A 13,304-nucleotide genomic window follows, 5' to 3' on the forward strand; every position below is an offset into this window, starting at 1 on the left:
AAGCTTTCTCTCCTAAAGCTGTAAAGCCGAAGTGACTCACACATGAAATACATGATGGCATTTATGTGAGCGGCACATACTATATGCCCACAGAAGAAGATAGCCTCACCTCCAAAGAAACAGATACAGCAAAGAATCTTCACAAAAAGACTTGTTATTTTTCCCCCAGTGTATTCATACTGCGTGCTTTTGTCATCAAGCTGTCTTTTATTATATATTTATCATTATGACTCTAGCAATGTGTAATTAAATCCTCTCGTGGTAATATAGTTATCTTCTAAGAAAGTAATTTTTACCTTTTATTTTCAAGGGAACCTTGAATATAATATGGCAATTCAAATATTCTTTATTCTTCCTTCATATAAGGCTATAGTGGCAGGTAAAGTGAAACCATAGCACCAAGAGAAAACAAAGTACTTTTGTGGGTAAGAGGTAGGAATGGGGCTGTACATGAATGAACATGAATAACATTGCGTTAAGTGAAATAAGCCATGAGCAGAAGAAACACAAATATCATGTAATGCCTCTCATATGTAGAAACTTTGAAATGTTGATCCTTTAGGTAGTAATCTTGAAGGCTGAGAGGAGTTGAAGGGAGGGAAGGCGACAGAGAGAGGCTACACAGGCATAAAAATACAGTTAGAAAGAAAAGTTAATTACAGAAGAGTGCCTGTAATTAACAACTTACTGCATATTCCGATACAAAAAATAGATAGAAAAGAGAGTCTTGCTCCAGTGAGATCATATAGCAAGCAAAGGCACTTATCACAGAGCCCGATCTGAATTTGATCCTGCACACAATCTATGTAGCTCACATGTACGTGGGCTCATACACTCACACATACAGATAAATGAATTTGTTCAAAAGAAGAGTCCTGAATGTTTCCAGCACAAAAAGGACAGGCATTTGAAATGACAGGTGTGCTGGCTGCCTTCTTTCATACCTGGATGTTAGGAACATGTGTTGAAGCATCAGTGTATTTCACAAGTATGTACAGTTATGATCATTTAAGCAGAAAGAGACAACTAGTAGGCCCCATCTCCTGATGCTCAGATAATTCATTGTCTCCTGTATACATGAAGACAATACATCTAGACTCTGTTGGAGAGAAATGGTGCTAAGATGGCCGGAATGACTTGCTGCCTGGACTGTACCTGTAGGCAATATCTTCTTAGTTGTCAGGCCTTGGAACCCTCCAGAGTGCTGCTGCTTTTCCTGTCCTCTTTCTGGTACATACATAAAGGCATCATTAGGAATTATGGTTCAGAAAAAAACAAAGGTTTTAAATTCCTAGTCTTCTGATAGAGACACCCACATATCTAATAAATTTATTCGAACTAACCAAATTTAAAGGTGGCAGCATTCTTGACCAGGTACATTACTCTATGAAAGGAAATTGGATTGCATTCCTTATTTAAGAGTTTAAAACTCCTGGGCAGGCTATTGATTTCAAAAACACCACTTGAGAGTCTGACTTCTTTAGTGAGTGCAGCTGAAGAAAGAGACTATGGTCCTGCAGCAGACTGTGAGGCTTCTCAAGTGAGAAGCTGAAAGGTGTCATCAGTGGGAAGACCACATCTCTGTAAATGATGCTTTCTCTTAGTGTCTGGTCTCAAAATAAGCTCATGCTATTTGCTTCCATATTTGAGTGTGGGGGTGAACGATGTGTTGAGAGGCTCCCAAGTGGAGGCGGACTACCTCTGAGAAGTGCTTTGTGTGAGAGAAGAATTGGCTTCATGGAAGACGGGTGAGATACAGCCTATCCAATAAGGCATGGCCCATCTGAAATAGGAGGGGAAGGTGTTAGCAAAACTCCATCATTTGTCTTTTACCCCATACAGTGCCTTGAAAAGTCTTCTTGATAATGCCACTTTTGGGACTTGGGAAGGAAGATCAGACTACTAAGTGGCTAGATTGTCCTTTGTCCTTAACCTTCCTACTTTTCATTCAGCTACTCCACTTCCTACTAAGCTGGAATAGGGGATGGGAGCAAATATTTAAAGACATGTTCTGGTCCAATAAGAATTCGCTGATACAAAGGGTCGATTTTTCATGGGAAGGGTCATCTTATAGCTATATTTTTCTTTCTTTCTTTTTTTTTTTTTTTTGGTTTATTCGAGACAGGGTTTCTCTGTAGCTTTTGGAACCTATCCTGAACTAGCTCTTGTAGACCAGGCTGACAGCTATATTTTTCAACTAGATAACATGCTGTGATAGATTTTTATTTGGGTATTGTATGTAGGACAGGTATGAAAAGAGAATGTGGCCTGTACATCTGAATGTGATAATATTTTAAACCTTGCAAAACAGACCGTCACGTTGATCGATGCTCATGTCATAACATATAGGCACTTAAAGAAAACAAATAATATTTATTATCTGAAATTTACCTACATTTTTAAAAAATAATAATAAACGTGTATTAGCCCATGGATGTAAAGTTACAGTGTAGTCTACCAGTTATTTCTGTCGGCATTATATGCTTTGGAAGTGTACAACTAGGCAGCTCCTAACCTGAAACACCCTACCAAAAAAAAAAACTGTCCCAGGTAGGATGGTTTCAGAGAAAACTGGTTCTTTATGTGAAGTTAGAATTAGCCCAGGTCATATAGCATGGCATAGGCCCATGTGAAAATGTCATTATCTTGCACTCCAAAGTCAGATGGAATATTTCCCAGGGTCTTTGTTCTTTGCCTGTGTTAGAATAAAGATTGAGGATGGCTAGTTTGAACATGAAATGATGGGTACTGTCTTTCCTAAGCGGGGGTGATGCTGCTGCTCATTTAAGATGATTTCTACATCAAGAATTTTCACGGGAAGCCTGCCAAAGCTGTGCAGACTAAATGGCATGCATGCCTCTACGCATACATAGATAAGCCAGGAAGTGCTATTGGGCCATCTTGAAACATCTAGAAGTGAGATGACCACATGGCGTCAATGGCTTATTGATAGACTGGCATTTGGGACCCGATACTGTAATAGAAAATTCCTTCAATTCACTTACATTAATTTCCCAGCATTGTATAAAGCCTACTCTAAACTGTGTGGAGGTATAAAGTGACACACATACGGCCCCTGTCTTCACCAGATGTTGCCACTACTGTCCCTGAACTTTTCAGTCTACGTATTCACTTGAGCTATCTTTGTTGGTGATACGTTATTGAGATGAAAAGCAGGCACCGTGTTCAAAGGAGGTGGAATTGTCTTGGGATTTGTAGCTAGAATACTGGGTTCAAAGAGAATCAAGTGGATCTATTGTCTATTTGCTTTAGGCAAGTCTCTTAACCTCCTCAAGCCTCGGCGTTTTTTTTTTTTTTTTAAATCTGTAATGTAGTGTATTTAACATCGTGTCTGGCACAAAGAGCCATATCATAAAGTTAATATTCACACTTATTTATATGTACATCTATGTGGAAGTTGCGTTAGGCATTAATCAGCAAATAATTTAACCACAGAAATAAGTTAGAATGGAGCTAGGCAAGCAAGTTGGTATTTAAAAAAAAATCTTTGCCATATGGGTGTGAAAGAGGTAGCTGATAAATGTTCTTGAATGGATGCATGAGAAGTTGTAGAATAGAAAGCGGGGAGGAAACCTGGCTATCGTCAGTGCCTGTGCTCTTTCCATACAATCCTACAATTATTTAGTTCGTTCCTCTGATGACACTGACTATAGGGTGGGTGAGGTGCTTGCTTCCCTTCGGGTCTTTTTAGGAAATCCAGATGAGCAACTATGCTGACTTTTTTTTTCCCCAAAAGACTTTGAGCCTAGTAAAAACACACTTAAGAACAGGATGCACTCTGTGTACGGGAGGCTGCTCTTCTATCAAACGCTACTCAGCACCACCTCTCAAACCACTCCAGCTCCTACATCAGATTGTCTCATATTTCTAAATTGCCTTTTGTGAACTTCTACATACATCCAAACAGCAAGAGCCAGGGAAAGATCTCACTAGAGGAAGGCCTGTGTAGAGAGGCCTCTCCAATGTTTTCCCTTTCATCTTAAGAGTCTGGGTAGACTGTATTCAGAACAGGGACAGAACTCCTCATTAGTCTCTGCCCTCCTTTCTACTTCCGGTTCTTTGCCTTAAAACCTTATTACCTGTTTTGACTCTATTAATGACTCTGTTCTGCTCTTTGAAAGGAAATTGAGGGAGGAAATTGCAATGCATCGCCAATCTGTTTCTGCCATCATATCTGTGGAAACCCTGTACTATAATATTGCATTTCTTTTTTTCAGATCGGCAAGTTGTGTGCCCACTCCCAGCAACGCCAATATAGATCTGCTTATTACCCTGAAGATCTGTTTATTGACAAGAAGGTATTAAAAGTTGCTCATGTAGAATATGAAGAAACCTTATCCAGCCGCAGAAGGTGAGAGAATTTTTTCTTCTTCCATTTCAACATACAATTAGCCATTGTGTTTTTAGACCAAAAATCAGTGGAGCAAAGTTTCTTACATACATGTTGTTTAGTTCTTCTTAGTAGAATGCTTAATTAAAATCTATAATTTGTCTGTGTTAAAGAAAAATGATACTATAACTAAGCCATATTTAAGTGTAAAATTTCTAGGTATAAGTAGCTAGTTCAGCAACACAGGGTAGAATGAACTTCTCAATTCAGGACCCCTTATTGTTTAAATAAAATATTTTCTGCTTCAAGGGAATTATCTATCTATCTATCTATCTATCTATCTATCTATCTATCTATTACATATGCAGTATTCTGTCTGCATGTATGTCTGCAGGCCAGAAGAGGGCACCAGATCTCATTAGAGATGGTTGTGGGCCACCATGTGGTTGATGGGAACTGTATTCAGGACTTCTGGAAGAGCAGCCAATGTTCTTAACCACTGAGCTATCTCTCCAGCCCCATAAGAAACTCTTATAATTTATCGATCTGGCTTGCAATTATTCTCATTATTACAGCAGTGAGTTCACCAGAGAGAGGGTTAGCAAGACATTCCCAATGTGCTGACATGACACGTTTTACATTAAACTGAGTGTGTGTTTCTGAGTTCTTGAAACAGCAGCCAGGGGCCGAAAGGCAGGTTCTAATTTCCTTTATCCCCAGCCACCCCTACACCTACTCAGGCTCCCTCCCGCCCTATTCTAGCTGCTAGGTTATAGTTATGAGGTAATAATCATGTGAGGAGCCTAACACAACTCTTGAGAGAATCGTGTTACCCAAATAGTTACACGTGTCACCAACCCAATTCCAGAACTGGTAGGTATTTGTCTTTTGTTGTTTCCTTATTGAATTTTAGGGAGTTTTGAGGGACTCTCATATTTGACTAGAATGAATTATATGTACATGGGTCTATCATTATTTCTCTTGACAGTCATTTCTCGGACACCCAGTAGTGCTACCATGTACGGTGGGCAGTGAAAACACAGAGACACGGTCTCTAGGTCAATCTAGTGGAAACAGACTTACCTATAAGCAAAAGCTAAAGAATTTTCCGAGTACAGAAGCAGCATACAGGACAGACCCTCCACTGAGTCGATCTTTAGGAACGGCTTCACAGAAGAAATGGTCTAGTAATTTACAACTGTCACATATAGAACTTTCTTAAAATAAACACAGTAAAGCAGCCCCGTCTTGAAATTGCCCTCTTGCTATGTACAATTTTTATGTATCAGTTAAAGGTTAAAAATTAAATGAAATTAACTTGTCAATCTAGACACAGTTAGAACTGTGTTGATGAAAAAGCCCCCACCGCATGGCTTCTGTCTAGTCCGGGCTATGTGTGACCTGTTCCTGTTTACTTTCCTGGGGATACCTGTTGATCTGGATGCTGATCTTCGAAGGAAAGAAGAAATTGATAAAGGGGGTGTTTGCCTCTGGGGGTTCAGCTATGCTATTTTGTTTAAAGGCATTTTTGAACCTGTTCGACAACTTCCAAATAAATGAAATGATAGTAAAGGAAAATGACAAAAGCTGTAGATTTGAGTGAATGGCAGGATTCTTTGGGGGGTCTCTTTGGAAAGAACGCTGGTGCCTTTATACATTCCTCGTGGTACAGCCTTTCACACCCTCGAGAAAAATGGATGTGTGCATCTATCAACTTCAGCACCCGTGCCCAAGATCTATCAGTGCTTACAAACAGAAATTGGAAAGGAATGCTCTTGTAGCACTCAATGTAGTGCACAGCTTCCAAGCAAGCTGTCTGAGTCTGATTATAAATTGAAAAGCTCTTTCCTTTATTAAAGTAACAGCACACAAAGAAACACAGGTTTCCTTTGGAAGCATTCAGAAATCATCTGTTTGTTTTGGCTGCCCCCAACTGGGTACTTTGCAACACACAGCGAGTTTTAGAAATAGCTTAGCTCCATTTGAAGGCAATTTTATACTTGACCAGTGGTCTGTATATGGGATGCATGGTTTTTTATTTTTCAGGAACACATATTGAAAATATCTGTTGTGGAATTCAGAGCACTGACAGCAGAATTCCATGCACTCAGATTACATCAGAACAGAAGCAATATGATCACCACAGGCCTTTCTACCTCTAGGATTTTTTCGGACATTTGGGTTGTCAGTCTCTCCTTTTGCTCTCCTGAATGTCTCCATCACTTCACTTGTGATACTGTATACCCGGTCCTTTTCATATCCTAGATACTGTTTGGTAGAACATGTGAGTAATCTTTCCCTTTTAAATCCAGAATTGGTTGTTGAATAGTCACCCAGCACCTACCCACGAAGCTTTGGGCCCAACTTCTAACCTGTGATAAATTTACAGTCTCTTCACTTACTGGAGGCCCTCTAAGTATTGTAGCCTCCTGCTTCCTGTCATTCCCCTGTGACTTAGTCTGAGGGGGCAATGGATTAGGTAACACTAATAAGTTATATAGAGGAAAAAAAGTGCAAGCTGATCTCTCAAACCACTGCTCTTTAACTTTTGCTAGGCAGCCTTGTAAATGCAGGAGTATCTTCCAGCCTCCGACGGAAGCAGCCAAATATATCTTGACTGTGTCAATAATTGAATCTCTGGTCTGATAGATGTTATCTTACCCCCACATAGGACTTTACAGCCAAGAGTTGCCAAACCTATCTTTATGCTCAGCATTGCCTAAGAGTTAGGTTCTGATGAGAAGAAGGCCCCTACCCAGTCCAGTCAAAGAGACAGACATAAATAAATAATATCGTCTATGGAATTTGCATTGCCTGACAGAGCTATTCACAAAAGAATATTCACAAAAGTCACGGGTGGAAAACTTAGCAGCCTTCCTGGGAGTATCAGGAAAGGCTACTTGGATCAGGTCACTTTTGAACTCATTCTAAGAGATGAGCAGGAATTCAACAGATAAAGGAGAGAAAGGATGCTGTTCCAAACAAAGGGGATGGGAAGAGAGGAAGGAGGCTAGTGTCTGGGGTGACAGAAAGTTGTAGTTCGAGGTTAAAAGTGGGAACGTCACCTGCCATCAGAATTAGGCATGAGCTCACACCATTCCAATATGAGTTAGTTTGGGTTTTGTGCTTTTCTCTCTGTTTAAATTCAAACAAAATGAAACAATGAGCTCATATTACTTTACATTAGGAAAAAAGGAACCTTAATAATAATCAAAAAGTTCAGGATCTGCAGTTAGGAATGAAAGACTGCGCTGTACTTGCAGTGGTTTCCAATTAGCACTGCTTTGATGCCTGCCCAAGGAGATCGGTGTGAGAAAGTGCAGGCAGCCCCCTCCTTTACTTATGAAAATGGAGACTCCCGCTTGGGAAAATCACATGCACACAGCTCCAATATTTCCAAATGGCTCATGCAAAGGAGCCCCACCCTTTAGCTCCACATATACACTTATACACTAAGTGGAAACCTCAATAAAAAGACCATTTCCTAAGCAGACTGCCATAAGCAAATGTTGGGTTTGTCACAAGTGAGAGCCATAAACTCTACTCTTTCTATGTCAATGATATATTAAAATATATGTGTATATATATATGATTAAATTGTGATTAGAATCAAGGAACATTCCTTTCAAGTCAAATTATTGCTCCAGTCACAATTTGCCTTAATTCACAGGTAGAGATTCTTTTGTTGACTGTCATAGGGTATCAACGTAAAGACAAAAATCTGAGCTATTAACATGTCATTTAGTTTCAACTGTCTTTCTTTAAAAGGACAACTAGACATATTCAACTTACTGTCTCTTAAAATTATGTGCATGGAGATGCTATAAGACTTTTGGAAAACATCAATGAAATCTGCTTAGTTCCTATGCTAGAACAAGTTTGAGGAGAGAGGACAGGAAAAGACAAAGAAGAGGAGAAATGAGAGAGGCGCAGCAAAATCCGTAGGAGGTAAACTACTCCTGTCACACTCTGCTGCTGTGGTGTCTGGGGACATTATCACCTGTTGTCACTGTCCCTTGATACCTCATTGACTCTCCAACAGTTTACAGTCTTTTTTCTGCCTTCCAAAGTTAGATGACTACATTTATTTTCAAAAGTCCAAGTATTTCTTGGAAACCAAGACTTATTTTCCCATGGTAATGTGGAGATTTTGCATAAAGTAATAATGTACTCTAACCATATTTTTTGGGGCTCTGCGGGATTAACCAGGGTACTGTTTGTGCTAGAGACCTGCTCTGTTCTCTGAAGGACAGGTAGCTTCTGCCACACAAGGCTAGGGGATTATTTAAGAGTCAGCTATTTTATGGTTCTAGGTGGGTGCTTTGCCACCAAACAACCTCCCCAGCTTCTATTTCATTATTCTAAGATTCCTCTTAAAACAAATATGTCTTGACTTTACTCAGAATCAAGATAATATACCCTGAGAACCAGAAAGAACCTAGTGATAAAACCTACCAAGAACAGAAGGTAGAATATACAAATATCAAGACATTATCTCTGCTTAGTAGATCTATGAATGGTTCTTCTCCCTCTCCCTCTCCCTCTCCCTCTCCCTCTCCCTCTCCCTCTCCCTCTCCCTCTCCCTCTCCCTCTCCCTCTCCCTCTCCCTCTCCCTCTCCCTCTCCCTCTCCCTCTCCTTCTCCTTCTCCTTCTTCTTCTTCTTCTTCTTCTTCTTCTTCTTCTTCTTCTTCTTCTTCTTCTTCTTCTATTTCTTCTTTCTTCTTCTACTTCTCCTTTCTTCTTATCCTTCTTCATTACTCGTGGCAAACATGTGTTTCTTTCAAGATGATAAAGGTCAAAAGACTTTCTTTTAAAAGATGAAGAAACAGACAGAGCTAAAGTTGAAGCTCTTGCCTGTAATCTTAGCTACTAAGGCAGTAGGATCACAAGTTCAAAACCTGTCTAGAGAACTTAGTAAGACTCTGTCTCAAAAAATCATAGGGAAGTTGGGCATGTAAAACTCAGAGGTAGAACACTTGCAAGGCTCTAGCTGCAACCTCCAGTGCCCACCCCAAAATACTAATACTGGAGTGACCTCATCCGTACTTAAGAATACCCACCTCAAAACGTGGTGAGATCTTAATCATGTTGCACAAATGTGTGCAATCTGGAAGTTGAATTTTAAAAATTGTCCTGCACACACAAATTTATGGAGAATATAATATGTTTCATATGTAACATTTTATCCTTCATTTTTATGATAATGAGAGAATGGGACATGAGATACATTATGAAGACATGACCTATTATTTGTGGGGTACTGTGGTGACATGAGTAACATGGTAAGCACCTCGCATGCATTCTCAGCTGAATTGTCATAGCAATCTTGTGACGTAGATGCTCTCATTACTTTCATTGCATGACAAAGGCAATCCAAACTCTGCCAAGTTTAGAATCTGTCTAAGGTTGCAATGCCGGGTAAGTGACAGCGACCTGGCTAAAACTCAGCTGAGTCCGATTCCAAAAACAGAGTTCTTATAGTAGATTCGAAGGAACTGTTCTGAGAACCCAGACACAGTCATAGCATGGTTGCTGAATGAAATTGTGATCTAAGTTGACAATGACCAGTTACAAAGAAGGTTTACACACAAAAAAAAGCACTCATGCCCATCCTCGTTGAGGAGGTAGTCAATGCGATATGAAGTAGGATAGCTTTGTTTCTCTAAGTTACTTACTTTAAGTTTCAAGCCATTGCCCCTTAGTTCTAGAATGGGATGCCCCAGACTGTGTTATATTGTCCACATTCTTTGCAGGTTCCCTAGGTTGTTATCTTGACTTTCCCCGGGCAGTATTCTCCTAGCCTGGAGCAGGAAGTCTTAGGTTTATTGTAGTCCCTTGTCCCTGTGACATTAGGTAGAACCTCATTTGGTTTTTTCTCAACTTGTCAGTTATCTTTATGATCAGCCAGAAAAAAGCTCCAAGGGTTGAAAGGCAGGGGGGAATTTAGGTTCCCTTTGTTTTTAACTGATAGGGATATCAAAGTGGAAGGCCTCTGTATGGGTCCCATTTTTCTTGCCCTGTTCCATGTTCATGAGAGTGTGTATAGAGGTAGGAGGATGCCTAAGGGAAACTCTTTCATTAAAACGAAGGCCATCATTTCCCCTAAACTAATGCCCACTTTCCATTTCCTCGTGGAGTAGGGAGAATTACTCAGCTTCAGCCTTTAGTCTTTCAGCTTCCACTCTTGGGAACTGGATTATTACCTTGTAAAACAGAACATCTCTCCTATTAGCCGTTAATTGAACCCATCTTTCTCTTCTTGAGAAACTGTAATGTTGACTTTTATTTTCCGAGCTCTGTATTGAGCCTCTTCTCTTTGGAGATTGACGGTGCTCAGCTGCCAGGCATAGGCTGGGAGGTGAGCATGGACACAGCATGAAGCAAGTATTGGGGCGGCCGGCATTATATATGCGGCAATAAGCTTTTCTGGTTGCTCTGTCCATCACCCCTGCTATCCTGTGACCTAAGCTTACGTAAATATGTACTGAAAACTATTTCTTCTGATCTCACACACACACACACACACACACACACACACACATTAAATGAAATAATAGTTCTATGGTAGATAGAAAATGGCATGAACTTTCCACCAACCCTTCTTTCCACCAGCCTTCCAACTTCAGCTGGATCTGAGAACACCTCCTAGAAGGCATTGCTGGGCTCATGACGTCCACTACCCCTCAAATGGCAGTCACACTTGTGGCTCCTCCAAATGCCTGTGCGTCAGGGCATGCCATTCTTAGCCTGCAGACACTGTTGAGTAATTGATTCCCTGTCAGAAAATTCCCTGACCAGTATAGGACTGAAGAGCAATGTTGCTTTCTATCAGGGTACCACTTTGAAAATACAGTGTTTTTTAAATTTATTATTGGACATCTATTATAGAAATATTTAAATGTTTCATAAACATATTCATGTATTCGGTCTGATAACTTATGTTGTATATACATGTATAACTGAAACAAGATAGCAGGCAAAAAGTCTTGCTATAATTTGTATCTGTGTGTTTTTACACATTTGCATATTGTATGTGCTCTCTTATCACAAGCAGCATAGAAATGAAAGCAAGTAAATAATAATATACACTAGTATAGCCCTCTCCCCTTTGCTCTGCCTCACAGGAAAAACAATATACAGACAAAGAACAAAGCAGCCTTCCTCCTCTTAGCAGATGCGAGTGGGTTTCCCTGACTGTATAATCAGGAGAATTTCCTAGAGCTTATAGTATTCTGAGCACCCTACCATTTGGATCTGCAGCCATTATCCAAAGCCTCTATGGAAAGGGGCCATCTCTAGGGTAATAGCGATGTAAATTACAATCAATGCACTCAATTACACCCAGAAACCAAAAGATATGTTGTATGCCGGTGTGCCTCGTAATCAGCACCTTTGAGAATGTAGGTAACAGCATTCTGAACAACAACAAAAAAAAAGGAAGCTGCCGAATGTGTGTGAGAAAATGGATGTTGGAATTAAATCATCCTCTTGATAGGAACAGCACCTTCTATGGAAGGCAACCCTCTCCCACCCCAGTATTTTTTTTATTGATTTTTTTTAAATGCTAAATTGTGGCCTTGTAGCTAAGAATGTTTTAAAAAAAATCATTTATTGTTCTAATCAGCCTGGCAGAGCTTTTCTGTCATGCTGATAAGGAAATTAAACTTTTCTCATACTGTGCTTACTTGTTCTGATGCATAGATGTTTTGTTTTCCGTTCAGGGAACTGGTACAGAAGCTGAAGACTTTCATCAACTTCTACAGTGCTTTGCCTGGTTACGTCTGCAGCCACAGCCCCGTCGCTGAAAATGATAGCCTGTGCTGGAACGGACAAGAGCTTGTGGAGAGGTAATCCGCTGTGAACATTATCTATAGCAACATGTGAGGACTAGTCATATCCAAAGACTGAGCAAATCACCCCTTCCTTTAGTAACAGCATAAAAAAAAATCCCCACCAAACATACCTGGAAGCATTACTGATGATCCAAATGTAACTTGTAGCTCTCAGAGAATTTACTAGCTTTAAAGCCCATGCGGAGTTAACATATTAAGGGATATTTCTCCAAGTATAAAGCATATGGTGAATTTTTTTTGTCTTTGCTTTTTTTTTTTCAACTTGTCACTGTGTGGACCATTTTTCGTGCTCTTTGAAACAATCATAATCGTGCTAACTGCTCTCAATTATTGAGAGTTAACTGTGCATTGAACATGCACAGGCATTTGTGTATAGTAATTCTCTTTCCTTGCAACAACCCTATGAAATGAATACTAAAGATGAAGAAAGAAGAAGGGGAGGGGAAAGAGGAGGACTATTTCACAAGTTGGCCAAAATGTTTGGTCATTTCGGGGCTTTTAGTGTAACCTATACTGTTAGGACATCATTTATGAAGAATTTTCTCATTACTGACCCCAAAAAGAAAATATTCATTTATTCCACAAATATTAACTGAACATCTTGTTAAGTGCCAGGCATGTGGAATTGGACACAACAGACAAGTGGTCCTGTCCTCTTGTTTGAGGAGGCTAACGGTTCCCAATCTCCACTGCGCTGCACAAAGAAGACTAGCTTGCAATTGTAGAGGGAGTCAACTGGGTAGAATGCTTAGGAGCCTAAGCCATGATGTTGAAGATGTGCAAGCTTTGTAAGCTAAGAGGAGAGTATAGAAGATACTTGACACAGCCTTTTGAGGCTTTGCATGCACGCTTGTGGAAAGTGGCTTAATTGCCCTAGACCAGTGGTTCTCAACCTGTGGGTCCCCTTTGGGGACTACATATCAGATAATTACATGATGATTCATAACAGCAGCAAGAGTACATTTATAAAGTGGCCACAAACTAATGTTATGGTTGGAGATCCACAACATGAGGAACTGTATTAATAAAGGGTCACAGCGTTAAGAAGGTTGAGAACCATTAGCTCTCTGTGGCTTTCTTTCTTTGTTCAGTCCTTTATA

The 13,304-nt window shown here is 40.1% G+C and overlaps 1 protein-coding gene across 1 annotated transcript in view; it reads left to right on the forward strand.

Annotated features, from left to right (window-relative positions):
* Positions 1 to 13,304, forward strand: part of Gpc3 (glypican 3) — a 349,741-nt gene that overhangs the window by 225,494 nt on the left and 110,943 nt on the right. Inside the window, exons 4-5 of the mRNA XM_050121691.1 lie at positions 4,239 to 4,372; positions 12,073 to 12,198. Of these exons, the coding sequence (XP_049977648.1) occupies positions 4,239 to 4,372; positions 12,073 to 12,198 (260 nt within the window). The remainder of the gene's footprint in view (positions 1 to 4,238; positions 4,373 to 12,072; positions 12,199 to 13,304) is intronic.

Source organism: Alexandromys fortis, unplaced genomic scaffold (assembly GCF_014885135.2).
Source record: "Alexandromys fortis isolate MF-2015 unplaced genomic scaffold, M_Fortis_MF-2015_v1.1 scaffold_194, whole genome shotgun sequence".
NCBI classification, from domain to species: Eukaryota; Metazoa; Chordata; class Mammalia; order Rodentia; family Cricetidae; genus Alexandromys; species Alexandromys fortis.